At 38.3% G+C, this 21,345-nt stretch overlaps 1 protein-coding gene across 2 annotated transcripts in view; it reads left to right on the forward strand.

Moving 5' to 3' along the window:
* Nucleotides 1-1,137: 1,137 nt before the first annotated feature.
* Nucleotides 1,138-21,345, forward strand: part of esyt2b (extended synaptotagmin-like protein 2b) — a 45,942-nt gene continuing 25,734 nt past the window's right edge. For both annotated transcript variants that reach the window (XM_059326772.1, XM_059326773.1), the window contains exons 1-6: nt 1,138-1,758; nt 10,066-10,107; nt 10,662-10,796; nt 11,754-11,830; nt 13,870-13,942; nt 16,562-16,651. In XM_059326772.1, coding sequence (XP_059182755.1) covers nt 1,384-1,758; nt 10,066-10,107; nt 10,662-10,796; nt 11,754-11,830; nt 13,870-13,942; nt 16,562-16,651 — 792 coding nt within the window. In that variant the 5' untranslated portion in view covers nt 1,138-1,383. The remainder of the gene's footprint in view (nt 1,759-10,065; nt 10,108-10,661; nt 10,797-11,753; nt 11,831-13,869; nt 13,943-16,561; nt 16,652-21,345) is intronic.

A 21,345-nucleotide genomic window follows, 5' to 3' on the forward strand; every position in this document is an offset into this window, starting at 1 on the left:
CTAATTTTAAGTTCAGGCACTCCTGTTTTTCAGTCTTAAAGGATTAAAATGTTATGTAATAATTTTAATTTTTTAAGGTTTAATCAATGTGTAACCCAAGTCATTCAGACTATGTTAGGGCACTCGAATCCTTTTTAAATGCCATAAAACTTGGAGAAACTTTAAAAACAATCACAATCTGTATATAAAATGTCCTCATTGTAAAAATAGTATTATATAAATCTTTAGCATCTTTGTTTTGCAAAAAGCACAAATAAATAATGTTACAGCTGACGATATTTACTATTTTTATGGTTTTATGTTGTGCTGATCGATTTCTCTGTGCTCGTCATTCTACAGCGGTGTGGTGTTCATGTGACTTTAACAAGAAGTGACTTTTCCAAAATATCGATGTGACTGGAAACAGAAATGTGAAGAAGTAGCTAATTTCAAAAACCTTGTTTTTTGTTACGAGGCGAAGTTTAAACCCATTTAACAATTCTATTCCGTTAATAGGGTGTCCTGTATTGCATTTAACTTGTTCTGACCATATTTCCAGAACAAATTAAAGTCACAATTTTGATATATGTTATGGAGATGTTATGCAAACAAAAAGGCAAATGGTTATTTGTTTTTATTTATTATTGATTTATTATTATTTTATTACTTAAAAACAAACCGGAAAAATAATTAGTTGTTAAATAGCACTATTATTGTCACAAATTTGATAAACGGCAATTTATTTATTTAAATAAATATTAAATACAATTTGAAATAAGAAATATTATAAACATAAATACCATAAACGCCCAATGTAACGTTCATGTCACATCGCAGATCTTTTTTACATTTAGGGGTAGTATTTTTAAAAAAACCTTAAATGTGTTCTATGTGATTCACTGGTCTGTGGTTGTTCCCCCATAATTTTCCTTTATGGCTAACTGGTTCTGGGTTCTTAGCGGTTAAGAATAGCTCAGAAGTACTTGAACGTTACAGAAGTGTTAGAATTGATCATTCCAAGCCGTGTTTACCGCTACTGAGCACCAGATGGCGGTGTTTTCTCTTTTTAGCCAGGCACCGCTGGTAGCGCACAGTGCATGATCTCTGTGCGCTTTTGGGTATGAGCATTTCTAATCTGTGTGGAGGCAGAGCGAGGGAGCTGTGGACTGGACTGGACTGGCTCAGCGGCCCTTTTTAATCACGTTGAATGCATTTTCAAGCTTTTCGTCGTTACGGAAACTGATGCCAACGATTCCTAAGGAGGCGATGGGCTGGTGTGCAGGTGAGCCAACGTGAGAACAGGCTCCCCACCGAAAGGAACCGCTTCGCACATGGGAACCGTGTCACCACCAGACCTTATCCGCATTTTAACACTTTAAAAGACGGACTCTGCAGCACAGAGACATGTCTAAAGACAGCATGACAGATGTGCGGGGAGCCCATTCAGCTAAGGAGAATGGACACGTCGCGCCGAGCCCCGCTCAGCCCAGCGCCAACTTTCCCCATCCCTCACCCGACGATACCCCGGTGTCTTCGACCAGCGAGTTGACCCAGACATGGCTCCACGTCGCTAAAACGTTCATTCTAATTTTCCCCATTTACGCACTGGGCTATTTTGAGTTCAGTTTCAGCTGGCTGTTGATTGGACTTGTTATCTTTTTCTGGTGGAGGAGAAACACTGGAGGCAAGCACACTCGACTGAGCCGAGCTCTTGCTTTCTTTGAGCAAGAGGAGAGAAGTATCAAGCAGAGTCTTACCACCTCTGATTTGCCACCATGGGTAAGTCACAATGGGAAATGCAATGCATGAATTAATGCCCACAGTCGTTTATCCCACTTGAGCTGTTTCTCTGAAGAGCATGTGGTATTTTTGTGAACAATATTTTTGAGTTTCCAGGAAGGTACAATCAGCTGACAAGAGCAGGAGGAGCAGAGTTGAGCTGTAAAGCTGTGATGAAGCAGCTGTCCCCCCAGCAGTGACATTAGACTGAGTCCCAGTCTAAATACAGCAGGGTACAATGGTAAACCAGACACCACGCTGCAAGGGAAACATGCCCACAGGGTCTCTGTTATTTTGGGATGCACACTGCTATCTCGCTGGCAGTAACTCACTCTATTACTGCAACACTTTATCTTGGTGTAAGATAACACTGGGGTTCTTGACTTTTTCTTCTGAGGGTTAACAGTGCAGTGTTTAGGGCTTTGTTAGGGATCTCATGAAACCACCTCAAAGACTCTCAGCAGCCAGCAACAACTCAGATCATAAAAATATATACAGTCATGGAAAAAAACATTAGAACACCCTTGTTTTCTTCAATTTCTTGTTAATATTAATGCCTGGTACAACTAAAGGTGCATTTGTTTGGACAAAAATAATGATAAAAACAAAAATAGCTCAAAAGAGTTTAATTTAAGAGCTCATATCTAGCCATTTTCCATGGTTTTCTTGATAATGGTTTTGGTTATTATCAAGAAAACCATGACGTTTTTTTGTGCTATTTTTGTTGTTACCATTATATTTGTCCAAACAAATGTACCTTTAGTTGTACCAGGCATTAAAATGAACACGGAATTGAAGAAAACAATGGTCTAATATTTTTTTCATGACTTTATTTAAAGATAAGCTGCAGGCCAAAATTAGGCTCCAAATGTAATATCTGTAATGTTTGTCACAGAGCCATATGTTGTGTGACTTTTTCTCCAGCACATGTGCCATTAAAGCCCTTTGAGACACTATTCATGTTGTTAACTGCAGTCTTGAGGGAGCTGGATAATAGCATCAAAGGGAAACATTTCAAAGTAAATGGTTAGCCTCTTTTTAAGTTGTTATAATACGTTAATGCAGTTAATTTCTCAGATGAAGGATGTGTAGTGTTTATGTATTACTAATTTCAATTCCATATTCATATATTCAGTCCCTGTCTGTTTGCTGACTCCTGCAATATATTCATTCAACTCCAATGACAGCCCAGTGGACAGAGATAAACTGTGGAAGCACCTTCATATTTATTAATGCAATGTGTATCTACTTAAGTGGAAACATGGTGTGAAATTGGGCAAAATCTATGCACTAAAACCCTTTTTAGGACCCTCACGGGCCCAGTTTGGAAATCACCAAAGAAACAGTTAAGATTGCTTTTAATTGAGTGCTATTCAAGCACAAAATACAGCTCAAATGAACTGCACACTTAAGTAAAGCCTCAAGTCTCTGCTGATTATCTTATCAAACTATAAATTCAACACTTTATCATATCGGACACATCCCAGAGTCACAGCTCAACTAGTTTGTGATGGTCAGTAAAGCCTTTTTACTGTTTAAGAATAGTAAAAAGCTTATTGTGCTGACACATGGCTGAAGAGGCATTGGGGCTATTAAATGGGGTTGGAGTAGCTTGATGTGGTAGAGCTACAGCATCCCACTTAAAGGAAAATAGCATTAATGAATGGCCTCAGCACCCCCTGCCTTAAGTGTGTGGTTTATAAGAGAAACTGCAAGCAAAGCACTACATGTAACTCTGGCCATACCTGTGTGGCTGTGTATCACAAGAAATCACCTTCCAGGGCTTCACAGCAATTGATCAGCTTGCCCCAGACTGACAGGCTCACATATCACTGAATCCATAATGTGCTGTCAAAATGGGAGGACAGTTAGTTTCCCCAGTTATTGCTCCTAAATTTTGGCTAGTGCCAGTTTCTCCCCATGGGGAAGAAGTGAGTCTTAATAGACATGACACTGCTTTCACAAAAGCTTTTAGTCGAGTGCCCCCATTCTCAAACTTATACTTCTAAAGAGCACTATCCCCTGTTCCTGTGTGTACCCTCTGTATTCATCCAGGGTGAGTCATAGGCTGGTTGGTGGAGCAGCTCATGATATGGATCATCATAGTCTAATACCACATGGGAATACATTTTGCACACTGCTGGTGTATTGATTAAAATATGATTTTTTTAATATGCTCTGTCAGGTAAATGGGCAAGCGTCATAACACTTGCAATAAGTCAATATGATAATTTATCTTAATGGCATTGAATTGTGATCAAATCATATGTTGAAGTATCGTGACACAAAATAAGGTTGTCAAATTGATATTGACAGGAACTAGATCAGAGGCGATTCAAGTAAGCCAGAGCAGCAGTTTACATGAAAGAACGGTACAAGTATAATAAAATATAATATCACAGTATAATAAATAAACACACTATATCGGTGGTATGATGACATGTGTCATCAAAGTGGCATGAAAACCTCTATTGTATATATGTGGGTGCGAAGCTGAAGCAAATCAAAGAGATGCGGATTTGTTAACAATGACAATGAAGTATACAGAAATAGGCTTTACCATGTGGTTATTTCATACAGAATTTGTATCTATTGAATAACCAGAAAACATAATATATCATGATGTATATAGTGAAATGACTTGTGTTCGGATGGTGACCATATCGTCGACCATAAGGGTTGACGTAAGCCCAGGGCCCCGTTTTATACTGGCAACCTTTAGCCCTGTGTTTAGTGGATTTCAGGGGACAACCCTGCTCTGGAGCAGGGCCAGCAAACCCCATAGTCTAAAGTCTGGGTTAGCACACGTTGTAATGTGCCAGGATCGTGCCAGTGTGAATTCTTTTTTAGCCCGAGGCGATCAGCTCCCTCAGCCTGGGGCTAGGTACTGTACGTGTGAAAAGCCCTCTTCTTGATGCTGGCTGAATTATCCAGTCAGACGACAGCAGACATTAGTTCAAACAGTGAATGACCTTGAGCAAACACACAGCACACACACGCACACACTGGCTAACAAGGCAAATGGGTACATTTTTAGGCATTTTTTCATCCGTAAGAAAGAAATGATGTGAAAAAGTTTATAAAATTATTAGAAAGTGACAAAGTAAGCAAGGGCATCATCAGTTTTATAATGTAATCAGACAATATAATATTACAAAGAGATGTTCTAGGTATGATAAAATAACACGTCATATATTAGGGCTTGGTATTGGTACTCGATATCTTTAAGGCAACAGGCAAAATAACCCAGTACCAAGTAGTACCGAAACAAGATGTTGTATTGTGCCGAGATAATTCCGATAAATGATATCATTGTCATTTTAAGACAATATAATTCCACTCATGTAATGATAATAAAAATGCGTAGTAAAGCAACTAGACCCTTTCAAATTGTCATTAACTTTTACTTGTGTGTGTGAGTAGAGGAGCTGTTTGAGCCCCACCCATGGTGAAACTCTGACCCAGGAAGCAGACTAGAACAGAACCAGGGGGAGCAGAATAGACAGCAGGCGCTGTAAAAAAAAATGCTAAGGAGTCTTATAACAATAAAAACAATACATGATTTCAGTCATTTTGTATCCAGATCTGAAAAATAGTGACTGTTTGTGTGGTTTTGCCTGCAGCCAATCGATGCAAGCTTTCTCTGATTTAATGTGACGTGTGATTGGGCCACTAGTGCATCAGCAACACTCCATGCAGACTGTGGTGTGGTGAAACGGAGCGGGATGTAATTGCTGGACTTGGCAGTTGAGCTTGTAATATATTTGTGTAAAAGTCATCTGGATAGGGAGGAGTGGTTGTGGCATTTTGCACAACTGAATTATTCCACTCACATGATGGGTATTTAATGAAGTAGAAAAAATCAGATGAAGAACTGTTGGTATTGGTATCACGTTAAGGACACTGGTGTTGTTATTTTTTAAATAAAACCCAGCCTTATCATTACTACCACAACATCACTAGAGCATTACCAAGTGTAAATATGCAAAGTGGTTTTCATTCAAGCTGTCTCTGCTTCGATGCATCTGTCACTACCTGTTTGTGCAGAGATTTTTCCAATTTTCTACTGTCACATGCAACCAGTAGTAAGGAAAGAGGGGGCCAGTATGCTGCCATACAATCTCTGTTCTTTCCAGTCAGTTTTCGTTATAATAGGCACCAGGCCTGGAATTTCGTCATTTTAGGGGCAAGGCCACTTGGCCTTTTGTGTTGTCAGTTTTTTGAGGGCACAAAGGCCAAAAGCCAGGGCACCAAGGCCATAAAATAAAACAATGATTTTAAGTCCACGTTCATATTGAATTTAATTTAAGGACTAGTAATGATGCTTCTGAGGAAAGTCTCGGTTAAAACTGTCAAGCAGGTAAAGAAACATTTCCTTGTAAAGTAAAATGCATCAATCTTGTGCACTTAGAGAGTGCACAAGATTGACTGTGTCATTTGTAATTGCTGTCAACATGCTTTCCACTAGGACATGGAGTAGCCAGCCAGTGTGGAAAAATAGCAGGCTAGAATTTTTTCCATAGAAGCCCAAATTTGGGCGCCTCTCACACATTCTAATGCAACTATTCCATCATATGCGCTCACCTAATCATTGCATATTTTAAGAATTACTTTAAAGGAGAATAAAGGTTCTTGTATATTTTATTCAAGGCATCTTATTTTGACAGTCTTCTTGTAAATTCTGTGGTCGATTCTGTTAACACACTGCGCTCTTATTTTGAAAACTCCATGCATTTAGCGACAGGAAGTTATTCAAAACAGTAAGTCACAGTTTAGTGTGATTAAAACAACTTTAACTGTTAGCTAATGTTAGCTCGCGGCTACCGAACGGCATATGCAACAGTGCATTTGGACCTCTGACCGCCTGGACAGGTTGATAGTATTTAGTTCGGCGTGCGGTGACAGTGACCACGGAGAGATCATGTGGGGACGAGTGCATGTCGTCACCCAAATAATTGCCTAACTCATTTTTTCAAGTTTTGCAGGAAACACAAAAAACTTCACCAAAAGTGTAACATATGACATTTATTGATAATTTCACTCAAAAAGGATGTAACAAAGGATGGCTATTGGCATAGTAATAACACTGTGTGTAAATTATGTAACTTAAGATAAATAATTTTTAAAATAATTTTTTGGACATGCCTTTGTGACTTAAGCAAGATATGGTAACCCTTTATTTTGAAGGTGTCTACATAAGAGTCACACAAACCTGTCAGAAACATGACATGACAAGTATCATGAGCATTAATGTTACTTCAAGTGTCATTAATGTTCATGACACATCCCATGTCATGTTTATGAAATGTCACTGCTCATGTCACTCTTATGTAGACACCTTCAAAATAAAGTGTTACCATATCTTGCTTCACTCACAAAGGCATGTTCAAAAAATTGCCTAAGTCACGTTTTATTTTGATTTAGGCATAATAATCCGCTTAAGTCACACACTTGACATAGGCCATTATCTTAAAGGATGTAGGCGATTTTACCATAGGTGGCCGGCGTCATGAGGAGATGATTTAGGCAAAAAAGAACAATTTTGACAAAAAATGACTTAGGCAATTATTTTAACAGTGTGATGATATGTTTTTTTAAGGGCACAAGGCCAAATTGCTAGGGCACAAGGGCCCTCGTGAAATTCCTGCCCTGGTAGGCACACTTAGATGCTCTTCTGTCAGTGTGATTTATGAAATAAAAGGTGTACGTTTGCATCATGTGTTTGAATTCAGTAGGAGATATTGTATTGAATGGGCTACATTTCTATGTTTCAAGGAATATACAGTGCTTAACAAATTTATTAGACCACCTGTCATAAAAACGAAAAAACATAAATAATTTTAGAAATCGTTCAAAAGCTTGTTTAAAACCTCAAGACGACAAATTGTCGTTATGTACTTGGCAAATAACAAACTGAATTCACCTTTTTATACCCAAATTAAGGCTTCTCTGAGAAGTCCGAAATTATTCAAGCAGAACATTCAACCACTAAAACTAATTTTTATGTTCAGGAATTCAAGTAAATGACTATAATTTGACATCGTAATCAATAAATAATAATGTGCTGCACTATTTTAAAACATTTTTGTAAAACAGTAAATTTGAAAATTAATGGATAACAATAATAATTATATTTCAGCATTAAAAATATCATTTCGGTTAAAGAGATTCTACATACTGCTGTGTTAACCATTAAAGAGACATACATTTTTTTTTGGTAATTACTAATGCTGTTAATTTGGGACAGCTGTGGCATAAACCAGTGGTCTACTAAATTTGTTAAGCACTGTATATATGATGCCTCATCAACTATATCAGGTCTAATTAACAACAAGTTTGTATTTTGAGTTTCTTTACTTTTTAATTACTTTCCAGACTCTGTGTGCTAATTTTAGGCAGTTTGAACTCACCCCGAATAAACCTCTTAGTTTCAGTGACACTGTGAATTAAACTCTCAAGACATAAACTCCAATTAGCTTTTTACAAACACAGCAGCAAGCTGAATAATTAAGATGCTCTACCCCCACTTTTCTGCTGCACAGCTCGGTTTTTACAAGCTAGCGCCAAATACGTCACATAGAGTGCATCACCAATTACTTCACCTACATATTCTGAACAAGGTCACTGTGTCAGGTGCAGTAATGAAGCCTTGTCAGCCTCTTTTGGAGAGGATTATTTTATTTCCACCCCATAACAAAACTAAAGGCCTGAATCTGTCATATTAACTGGAGCTTTCTGTTTGTTGACCTGCTGCTGGTGTCACTGCTTTATCCACACTTTGACAGAAGCGCTGGATAAGCACTTTTGCTGCCTCCATGAGGAATAGTGCAGTCCCTTGTAGCTGTCGCATTGCATGTCATATCTCACCAGCACTGCAGCCAGAAGCATCACTTCATCTCACTGTTGAGATTAAGGAATAAACGCCTTCAATTCACTGTGAACCAGAGACAGGGCGGTTTATCTGTTATTTATTAAGGTGGTTTGTGCATTGCTGCACACCTTTGTGCAAGGTATTGATCCCGGGCATTTCCTCTACCTCATGGTAAATCAATGCTCTATTTACTTTGGTCGTTCAAGAAGATTAGTCAAACTGCAGCACAGGGCACTTGAAGTGTGGAGGTCCGGAAATGTGAGACTGGTTTATATTGAATTCTTTTTGTAATTCAGTCACATTACAAAAGCACAGTATTAGGCTAATCTTAATTCATTTGTTGTCATTTGTCTAACTGCAATAACACGAATGCACTTTGTTCACACTTAAAACGTGAAGAAAAAACTAGGTTTAACTTTTGCACTTATGGCAGTTTTTTATAACACCTATCACAAAAAATAGATGTCTATAAAAGAGATGTGATAAAAGCATTCTTCAGGCAGAAATGAAAGTTGTGATGGAAAAAAACCAATGTCCTTTGCTTGCAGAGCATTTTGAAGCTTCTTTTTCATCTTTCTTTTTTCTTCATCTTCATCTTTTTTTTTTTATCAAGGCTCTGCAACAAATAATCACATTCATCAAAACCCAACAATAGCCCACTCTGCCCTCTCTTCTTTGAGTTGTTTTTGTGTATTCACACTGTTGGATTGCTGCAGTAATGTTGAATGCAATGTTTATATATTTACAATGATAAATGTGACATATTCAAGTTGTCAAAGTAATGTTTGAAAATGAAAATAGTAAAAAATGACATGAAGAGGTTAGACCTGTACTTTGTGATCAGTAAGTTATAACCATATAAAATAGAATCTATTCTACGTAGACATAGATTGTATTCTATTTCTGTGGTCTTAATCAAAAAATACCAGGGCAGACCGCCCTGCAAATGTTTTAAAGCCTTAAATAAAAGACCTTATCATCTACGTGCTTTAAATTCTAAGCCCATTTATCAAAGACTTTTTAACTTTTATCTAACCTTTCTCTTTTTTGGCCACATGAAATGTCCTTGGATTGTTGATACCTGCACTCCTCAGCCAATCTGTTGGCATTTGCTCTTTCTATTCTATTCTGGCACTGTTTGAAATGGAAGAGATGAATGCTCTGCACGCTTTCCAAACATTTAACATGTTAATATGATCATTTGATTTTCATCAGGGCGATTCTTCACATAAGTGTCACGTATTAAGTACAGAGATTTTTTTTTTTAAATGGGGGCTTTTTGAATAAAGAAAAAAGATATCACACCTGTAGATGCAAGTCCATTTGATAAAAAATTGACGTCAAAATGCAAGCATTCTCTTCAAAAATGTTGCATTATCAGCCTTATTGACGCCAACATATACTAGAGGTTATCTGCTCTCTTTTCTCCATTGCAGGTCCACTTCCCAGATGTAGAGCGAGTTGAGTGGCTGAACAAGGTAAAGAACTGAGCAACTGTCACTTGAATTTGTTTGCTTGAGTGAAGCCCTCCTTTTCCCCCTTTTGTAAACTGGAGAAAACGATGTGTCTGTCGCTCTTCTGCTCTGTACCCGTCCCATTGGGGCCGTGAACATTGCCAAACTGCAGCGCAGTGGACTTAACATGCAGCCCTGTTTCTGCAGCAATGTGAAATGCATTAAACCTTGTGAATCCCCATGGCAATGACCTGGATATAAATTGTGAAGCACTCATGAGTACACATTAAAATTGATCTAGCTGGCATCAAAATTTTATTTGCTGGCGTCACTGTTGATGTGTTGGACTCTGACAAGATTGCCCTTAAATAGACATTTTAAATATTTTAAAGTAACTATCATTCACAGTGTGAGAGATGTACCTGTGTGAGCAGCAATAGCCTAAAGAGGGGGAAGTTGATGGAGTGGCATACCCTTTAGAATAATTAACTGATGGAAAAGGGCAACATTTCTTAGCTTGTCTTGACAAGACTCAACTATGATTTCTCTTTAAAAGTTTTCTTCCTGTATCTCCTCAGACAGTGAAGCAGATGTGGCCTTATATCTGCAAGTTTGTGGAGAAATTATTTCACGAGACGATTGAGCCGGCGGTGAAGGAGTCAAACGCCCACCTCAGCACCTTCTGCTTCAGCAAGATCGACATGGGAGACAAAGTGAGTTCCTCTTTTGCCCCTCTTCCACTAACAAGGAATCGGTTTTAGCACCTATTTTAGGACCTTTGGGAGCATTTTGATATAAAATATCTTGCATTGGAACCATAAAAGTTGGCTTCCAGCCAAAAGGGAAAGATATTGGGCTTTCCTTGACCTGAAGTGCAAACAGGGCGTCAAATAGGGCGACACAGTCATGAGTTTTTAAATCAGGAAGTAAGTTAGTATTTTAGCGCCCTTTTCCTCTCAAACTCAATGAGGATTTTGAATGGGCTGGTGGTTAGATGACTGAAATAAGGTCTGTGGTTAACACAAGCTGAAGAGATGTTAACAACATAAAATATGTGTGTAAATATCCCCACTTGTAAATTTTGAAGTTTTTGCAGAGCTTATTTTCTTTAGTGACCCAACAATCCCATGACCACATGGTGATGCTAACTTCTGAGTTGGCCTACAAAAATCCATGATTTTGTTTGTCTCTATTCTACATGTTGGAAATAGGGGATAGTGAACACAGCAATGTCAGTCAACTGAGAAATCATCCTGAAACCAGAGCACACAGTGGCCTCATTAATAGATGGTTAATGATGTTTTTTGGATAAGGACAAATGTCTGTATCTCCATTAATTCCTCTGTGGTGGAAACGCGGGATGGTGGGCTAGATAGTAAAATAGGAACTGGCTCAAGAACCAGATTGGTGGTTTCAGCAGTGACAACACAGACTACTGGCAGCAGGTGCCTCTGGGACAGCTGGTGAGGGTGTGTGGGAGCTTGGACATACATGCACGTCGCTGATACATGTACTTGTTTCATAAATAGTTTCCATGTGGAGGGACAGGAGAAGGGTCGACCTTGTGTTAACCACGTGGGGGTTTAGGAGGGGTGGAGGTGTTGGTGTAGTGTTGATGAACTGGAGTGGTGCAGTCACCATAATGATGCTCTCTGTGTCTTGCGGTGTAGCCTCTTAGGGTCAACGGGGTCAAGGTTTATACGGAAAATGTGGATAAGCGCCAGATCATCATGGACCTACAGATCAGGTGAGCATACAAATCACTGTTTAAATCATTGTTGAATCATGTTATTGTAATTCCTCTGTAGCTTCTTTCTGAGTTTATTTAAAATTTACACAGTTTTCACAAGGCCTTGAAAATTCTACAGATGTAAGAGTGCACTTATGTAACTTAAAAATTGATGGTGCAAAATCAGAGAAATTGTCTTTCTTATTTCTTGTATTCTTCCCTGTCAAACCTAATGCCTACATTTCACATAATGCAGCTCAAACACGAATGCTGCATTCTCACCATATCAAGTAGTTACTGCAGGGTCATGCGGCGACATGGAAGAGTCACTTGAATGGCCCATTTGTGTGACGTCATGTTGCTGCTAGTACTGTCGGGTCCTATGAGTGATTTTCTGTATTGACAGATTACAAAAAACATCTTTACTTTCAATAACTTACCAGGATGCCAACAAAACGGTTGGTTTTAAAACAGTGCTTAAGGCCAAATTGAGTGGCTATGCATGAAACATAATGTTACACTCCATTGTGCTTTAATCGTTCATGCTGCTCTCCTAACTCTGGGCATCTTCCGCTTATGTGGTTTGGCCACTGCAGCGTAACATCGATTGGCATTTCTCAAAGTTTCTCAAAAACTTGATTTTCTTTCAACTTTTCATCACAGGGCCACTGCAAGTTTTTTTTTTGCATCTCCTACACCTGGGTTTCCCAGTTTTCTGGCGACCCACTTGTGAAAAATGACAAATTATTGCATCTCAATTCACAACAGGTTTTATCTCTAAATTCTAAATTCTGAGATGATTGAATTTTTGTATAAATGTTTCTATTGTTGCCATTTCACCGTACTTTACCTTGGATAGGTAAACCTGCCATATTGAAGAGATTTAAGTTTAAAAAGTCACAAAATAGTTTTAAGCATGTGTTATTGAAAACATGTAGGCAGAGTTAACAGGCCTGTTGATGTGACAGGTGGATCTAAATGAGACTGCACTCTGGAAGAAATCCGCAGATTTATTAGGTGACCCAAATAAAATCTCCTGTGGCCTAGATATGGGTCACGACCCAGCCTCTGGGAATAACTGTGGCATAGTTATTCCCATTCTCCATCGCCGCAACCGAAACACGCTTCAAATAAAGTGGAGGACTTGTGTTTTCAGAGTAAAGCTTGCAGCGGCTAATTTCACTTCAGGTAATTTGTCAGATTTTGCACAGCTGCTCTTACAGTCAGAAACAGCTTCATCGACTTTTCTCACAGATGTAGTAGACTCCCCAAGACCTGTAAGCAGATTTTGACGTAAAATCAGTGGGTTTCCCCTTTCTGAGTTGATCTGAGAGAGAAAAGAAATATCTTGCTGAGCAGTTGGCGCTATGCAGCCTGTCGCCTGCAGCTCTTTAACTAACATCTCAGCGGGGCTGCTCCTTCTTGTTCAGTTACTCCCTGAAATATTTAAAACTCATCTACTGTCAAGCTGAACATGTTTAATGGGAAACAGCAACTGTAGGACATGTTCGGCATGTTTTAGTGGTGACTTTAGTGATGATATGGTGTTGGGAGCATGAACAGTAAAAAGTATTGATGAGATAAATTAAAAATGGTAATGATGGATTACACACAGCATTTAGGGCAACTTGAATCCAACCTTTGAATAACAGACTGCCTTTAGCAATAAAAACTACCATATAGAGAGGTAATTACTAAATGAAAGTACATTGAAGGGCCATTATTAGAAAATTGCTGACCATGGATATGTCAAAAACTGAGTTTGAGTTCATAATTATTTTATTTTATTAATTATTTTAAAGTTTGGGAAAGCTCAGGATTTGAAATACTTAATATCACTCACTGACTATAAATATGTCACATCTGGAGGATAACCTGATGATGCATTTGTGTGTTTATACTTAAACAACAGGAGTTTTAAAATAACTACATGAAGATAATGAATAAAACATGATGTCTATATTTATCCATCAGTGGAAGTCCTTTAAATGTATAAAAAAGTGAAGGAACCATTGCACAGGATTTTCATCTACATATTTTGTGTTTTTGTTTCTCAGCTTTGTCGGCAACACAGAGATTGACGTAGACATCAAACGCTACTACTGCAAAGCCGGCATTAAGAGCATCCAGGTGAGGAAATTCCCTTTTTGTCTGATTTGTTTCACATCCTCACAGAGGTACTTTCCTCTGGCATGAGTCTCGGCCTCAGCAACGGCTGTCAGAAAAGGAACATGAAGCGTTGGATATGAAGTGGCACAGTGACTTCAAGTAAAGGTCTGTCCTGTCGGCTCTTATTTTAGAGGCTTTTCCAGCAGTGTATGAACAGCACATAAAAATAGGACACTGAGGGTTTTTAGACAGGAACTTTCCTCTTTCCTCTCCCTCATTATTTCCTATTATTTCTGCACAGTGACAGTTATATGTCTGCATTTATAAAGCTTTTAGCACAAGTGCATGATTTCATCACACACTGATCTGAAAGCACAAATGACTTGTGTAATTTGACTCACGCTGATCAGGCTGCCATGTAATGGTTAGATGAATAATGAGCATTATGAAATACTCAGCAGTATTTTTTTTTAACTTTAGACTCCTTTGAAATAAAGCAATGCGTACTTGCAACCCAATGTCACAGACATATCTTTAAATGTTATCAACAGTTGAACCGAAGATTTTTATCCAGTACTTCCAAAGAAAATAATGCTTGACAAATCTGGGGAACAAAAAACTTGAACTGCAGAAATTTTTTTGCCATTTATAAGCTTGGGAGTTGGGTTCTACCTAGAACTACAAAGATAATCTAATATGGCAGAGTGGCTGAAGAGAAAGCAAATAAAAAACAGAATCGTGATACAAAAAGAGACGATACTGTATATTTTACTGTCAAATATAATATTTAATTATCTATGGATGTAATAAACAACATTTTGAAGAGGGCAACAAAACATAAAAATACATCTCCGTCTAACATTGAAGAAGTTTTTGTCCGTCTGTATGTCCATTGATTTTCTCAACAACTGTTCCTCCAATCAACTTTTTTCTTTGATGGACCTATTGTCTTGTAATTGATTTTGGTTATTATCAAGAAAACCACGAAAAATGGCTAGATATCAGCTCTTAAAATAAACTCTTATGTTCTATTTTTGTTGTTATTATTTTATTTGTCCAAACAAAAGTACCTTTGGTTGTACCAAGCATTAAAATAAACAAGAAATTGAAGAGAATAATGGTCTAATATTTTTTTCCATGACTGTATGTTGTGGCAGGTTTAATGCTTAGGACCCAACGAAGTGCAATATTGACTGTGAAGTTGTTCTCATTCTCTAGAAAGCTGCATGTTCACTTTCTGAACAAACACTGCCCTAGTTTCATAATAAAAATGTTTAACCTTAATTTACATCTTTGTCCCTGAGAACACTCCCCTGCTCTCTGTAGTGCCTGACTATATAAGTGTGTTTTGTTGTTCTTGTATTGCCTTTTGTGTAACTGCAGTGGAACGTAGCAAGCCGAGAAAATAAAAATTTTGCCTCCTTGGAGACCGAGTGCTGTTAAGTCTCTCCCTGGGAGACATTTGCTGCTCGGTGCTCCAATTATGTAACTCAGGAAGACCTACATATCTGCCTGGCTCATTATCAGCCACTAATACATTAGTCCCCATCACTCCTTGAGCTGGATTGCATTACACAGAGCAGGTGCATCCGACTCCATGATAATGCTTAGATTACTGATGGCTTTGTGAGGAGTGGGGTTAAACACTGATGGATATTAGCCTTTTATTATTTATTCAATATCAGCCTGTCGTGTGGTCCTACTACTGTGATGGAGGTCCACTCCTCAGCACAGCTGTTGTGCATAAAAAGCCTGTAAAACAAATAAATTACATTTTCTGATTGATTCCAACTTTAGTCATTTTTGTGAAGGAGAAGTCAATGCTAACAGTAATGATGCATGACTGTGTGATAACACCGGGATGTAAAATGCCTCATGGAGAGGAAACAGATTTCTTTTAATGATTTTTGCACGGAATCTTGCATTTAAAATTAGGTTTGAACCTTTGTTCGTATCCCTTAGAAATGGAAGGATACAAGCCTCATTTTGGTTTGCCAGCTGACTCTGTGTCATTTTCTAAGAAGCTGATTAAATCTCACAGACGAGAATGTGAAAGATCACTTTCCCAGTTTTTAGTTTCAGGAAACAGCGTCTCAAATTGAACTTTCCTTTTCCACAGAAATACCTTTAAGTCTTAAAATGAATGCAATGACATTTACTTGAAAGAGCAGTGTGCAAACGGTAAAAGCCTTTATTAGCTTTGGTTTCAAGACTTCTATTGGTATTACTAGTGCTTTATTAGTATTGGATTTGCTGGTGAAATTGCTGTTTCTCAAAGATTTTATTGCTCCCCATCCTAAAAGTACAAACATAGCCTCCAAACAAATATATTGGTGGTAGAATTTAAACATCCTTTGTTCTCTGGTGTGGATTAGAGCAGCTATGTGGCGTCCACATGACACATGTAAAGCACTTCCAACTCCATAATCCTTGTAATTGTCATAATATGTTATGGAGAAGGTGGAGGATGACACGAGGCAGGTGTGAAGTCGGGCTGTGATCGAGTTTCCAACCTGTCATGTGATACGGCTAAGGGCTCCACTGCTGAGGAATGCAGAGGGCCGGCAGGGTGTGAGTTCCTTTAACTCTCCCATTGTGTTTATATGTGTGTGTTAAAATGTTTCTGTTGTGTTTCCATAGATCCACGGCGTGTTGAGAGTGGTGATGGAGCCGTTGCTGGGCGATATGCCTCTCGTTGGAGCTCTGTCTGTGTTCTTTCTCAAGAAGCCGGTAAGTCTGAGAATATGACACCAGTTAATTCAGTTAAACCTGTTTAATAGAGCAACAGTGGAAGTTATAATGACACTGCAGTCTGGGTAAATGCAATATGCTCACAGTAGAGAATATTAAACTGGGAATTTGTAATGTTGCGAAACAGAAAACAGGTCTGATGCAGCAGTGCAACACACAGCCCATTCACTCTTATACTTTCATTCTACACTTTCCTTTTCACTGGATGCTTTTGTCCTGGTCTCTTTATTTAATATCTGAGCCAAGGTTGGCCCCATTTCTCTGAACATCACAAAACGCCTTTAATGCATCACTTTGGTTCTCTGTGTATCAACAGGGTTGACAGGTGTGTCGGAGAAGACTGTAGGCTATAGCAGAACAAAGAACTCCCACACACTGTCTGTGGGAAAAACTTTTTGGTACGGATTACTTCATCAGGTTATTATTTTTCTCGATATTGCCTGAGACCATCTTAAACAGGTTGAATGAGGCACGTAGACTGTTCAGAATGAAAACACTCATTGAAACATCAAAACCCTCTAGTGAGCTGCCATGGGTGTGGCTTGGGAGAGAGAATCCGCCCAAGATCCGCCCAACTTTACTTGAAAGTAGCTGCCTCCGGTAGAGCAGCTACTGAGCCGCTACTGAGCCTCTACTAGTCAATGCTGATTGGATACGGTTGAGGTGGTGATTTCGCGCATGCGTGATTCATTTGCAGACTGGTACAAACTGGACGCTGAGGGGTTAACATGTCCTGCTCTGCTGACTCCAGCTGGGAGAGACTGCTGCGGGAGGACTGGGCCGCTTGTGTGTGGTTTGGGACGGTGCATGCTACTCGTTAAGAAGAGTAGGAACGAGTCTCCAAAAGTCTCCAATAAAACCAGAAAATGTTGCTAGATTTGTCGCGAGTTGCTTTTTTGAAAAAGAGTCGCTAGAGGGGTCTGAATAGGCGCTAAATATAGCGACAAAGTTGCTAAGTTGGCAACACTGCTTGCTGCGTCGGTCTGTTGTCACATTCAAACACCGTTGGTTAGCCGCTACAAAAGTACCTGTATAGGAACAGAGGCCGAGGGGAACTAACTAGTGGGCCTAGCTAAAACACGCGCTTTGCAAAAAATACTCAATGGAAACACATCATATCACCATAGTTCTACAATATAAGTATGCAAAATACATCATTATGTACAATGCAAATACCTAGCTAACCTATACCTAGCTTAATTTGCACATAATACCAATGAGGGAAATTGGTGGTCACCTGGTAGACCGTGCACAACATGTACAGTACAGGCTGAATACTTGCTGCAGTGGCTGCAGTCTGGACTCTGACCCGCCCTGCAGCCCTTTGCTGCATGTTGTTCCCTCTCTCTCCACCCACTCTCCAGCTGTCCTATCGAATAAAAGCAGAAACGCCCAAACAAAACCCCAAAAACAATGAGAAAAAGCTGCCATGCACACAAACACAACATATTTTCATTACTTTTAATATCTAATTATAATTTGACCTGATTGGTCCACGTGAGTCATCCAACGTATTTATGCTGGTCTCCCCAATTCTCTTAAACATTGTTTCCATTTAATCTCCTTTGATTGTAAGTGTAACAGACAGTGTGTGGGGCTTCTCTCTATATGGAAGCCCATTTCTGTCAATGTGATAGGAAAAAAATTATAATGAGACATTTTCCCAAAATAATGACTCAGTATCTAAAAATAGCGGGAAGGATTCCTAAAATAATGACGTACCTATTCCGAAATAACGAGTATTTAAAAAAATCCAAAAATAATGAGTGACTTTCTCATAATACTGAGTCATTATTTTGAGAGTTATTTTTTTCTTTTACTGGCAGATATGGGCTTCTTTATATGTGTATTTTATATTCTCACTAACTTTTATAACATTCCTCCTCATAAAACGAATCCCTCCATGGTTTGCTGCTTTGTTATGTTTTCCTCTTTCATCCAGAAATAATGCATGTAAATTGGACTTAAAATATTTGTTATGTAAGTCAAATCTCAGTACAAAGCGTTTATTTTTTCCTGTTACAGCCCTAACTTGAAGTTTGTTTTCCTTCTCTGGCATTGCTATAAATACTACTAGCGCTTTTGCAGTTAAACGCTCTACATTACTTTACATAATTTGCATTTCACATTGCCAGTCATTTGCATATCTAATATTTTCCAGTGCACAATCCATCAATCTCCCTGTCCAACCTTTGTGCAGGGCCGCGGTTGCACAGCTTTAAAATGTTTGGCCGATTAATACCAAATGGGAGGACCCAGTGGAACTATAGCAGAGCTTTAAATAGCTGCAGATCAAGCCAGCCCTACTTTAGTAGATTTCTCTACCCCAGGCACTCAGCTAAAGCTCAAGGTGGAGATATTACTGTAGGAGGCTGAGGGAAAAGGCAGCAGCTCTCACCAGTAAATCGCGGTGCAGTCCCACATGTATACACACACACATGCACATACTTATGCATCTCAATCTCCTTCCTGCTTCTAGATGAGGAGTATTACATTGGTATACTGCAGGAGAGAGAATATAAATTGCAAAAGCAATTTCCTGTGGGCAAAAAAAGTCTCGTCATTGTGTACCCTGGAATCCAAATAACTCATCTTCCATCTCTCAGCGTGCCGTACAAGGTCTGATCCCGAGCACCAAATGAAATAGACACATTTCCAGACCATAACAGGTCTTGGCCCCAGTGAAGCTATGGGATCACACCAACGCTACTCAGTGCAGTGTAAATAACATGATGCATCACACAGCTCTTGAAAGAGAGTTCCTGGCTCAGGCTGAAACTGAACAGTCTCAAACTTTAAAGATGGACTTATGAGGCAATGGATTATATCTATTGAGCCTGGTGGAAAAATATGATTTTTTGCATTGACTAATATATTATACTTAGATTGAATGTATTGATTCATCTATTTTTTTTAATCAATCAATTAAGACTTAGGCTGCAAAATATTAAAAATGATGACAAAAATTATTAAAATCGTGAGTTACAAATTTCAGCAAATAAAAGTCATGAGTTATTTTGTCAATATTTAAAAAAAAATAATTATAATATATATATACATACTGTATATATTTGATATATCCCACTAAACGCCCCAACTTTGGCAGGTTAGTTTCCCAAATTTGAGTAATCTGAGTGATCTGTTTTATATTTTGTTTTTTCTGTAGGTAAGAAAAATATAAGCATGTAGTAGTTCATGTCAAAATTGAGCCATTAAATTATTTCTGTAGTGGCAGGCTCTAAAATAATTTTTAAAACATTAAGGAACTGAAAAAAGAAAGAACATTTATATATATTAAAAGAATAGTTTGTCAGTTTGTGAAAACCCCCTATTCGCTTTCTGGCAGAGTCACTTACATTATATGGGACAGTGTGGAAGTGAGCTTCTGACTGGAAGGTCGTCGGTTCAATCCCCGGACAGGCAGGATAAACCTGTGAGGGGAAAGTGAGCTTTAGAGCTTTAGAGGTGCTCGTAGGATTTGTTACCTTTAGACAGAGCCAGGCTAGCTGTTCCCCCCTGTTTCCAGTCTTTATGCTAAGCTAAGCTAACTGCCTTCTGGCTGTGGCTTCATGTAGAGACATGAGAGTGGTGTTGTTTTTCTTATCAGACTCTCAGCAAGCGAGCAAGTGCATACTCCCAAATGAAAACTATTCCTTTAGAGTTTCTAATTTAGTCTTACCAACAGCCCAAAACCCAAAGGTGTTAAATTAATGATTATAACAAACAGAGGAAAGCAGGAAGTCCTGCAAATTCAAAAGCTGAAATCTGCAATGGTTGCTATTTTTTAAGGATTAATCAACTGATTAACATCCTTGGATGCTTTTTTAATAAAAGATTGATTTATGTCTATTTTGGGGGAAAAAAACAAACTACATAATAACATCCGAGGATGCTGAGTTTTCTTTCTGCTTTTTAAATTAAATTAAATTAAATTAATTTAAATTAAACTAAAGGGTGGGTAAATATACTGATTTGGTGGTCAAACTCTAGGCACAAATTGTTATAGCTAATTTTTGTTTGTTTTTTCCAAGCATTCTGTATATCTCCTCTGAATATCCCTTTTTATTATATTTATTTATTTTTATTTGTTTGGTTTGGTTTTATGTGTGTGTGTGTATATATATGTGTGTGTATGTATATATATATATATATATTATTTTTTTTATTTTTTATTTATTTATTATTATTATTCTTTTTTGGTTATTGTTTATTTGGCTACTGTTCACCTCTCTATTTCGTTGAGTGGGAGAGAGTTGTATTTGCTCATTACTATTTATTGTTTTTTGCTTATTTTATGTGAATGTGACTCTCTAGTTCGGGGTGGGGGTGGGGGGTTCCAAAAGGGGGAAAAATGGGTGAATTGTACCCTTACTGATTGAATATGTATTATGTCCTGACAACTCAATAAAGATATATATGAAAAAAAGGGGTGGGTAAATGCAGAGGTTGAATTTTCCCATTGTGGGATTAAAAAAGTAATTAATCTTAATCTCTTAATCGTAATTGTTTTTTTTCTGTGATTGTCATCTTGATTTAGTGACCGATTGTTTCTGACATGATTGCAGACCATTAGTTTTATAGTTGAGACGGTGCTGTTTTTTTTCAGTACATCTTTGCGACCCAAATATAGCGAAGGTCTTGTGACTGCTCCACAGCAGTGATTTGCAGGCAGG

This window comes from Centropristis striata, chromosome 23, assembly GCF_030273125.1.
Source record: "Centropristis striata isolate RG_2023a ecotype Rhode Island chromosome 23, C.striata_1.0, whole genome shotgun sequence".
Taxonomy (NCBI): Eukaryota; Metazoa; Chordata; class Actinopteri; order Perciformes; family Serranidae; genus Centropristis; species Centropristis striata.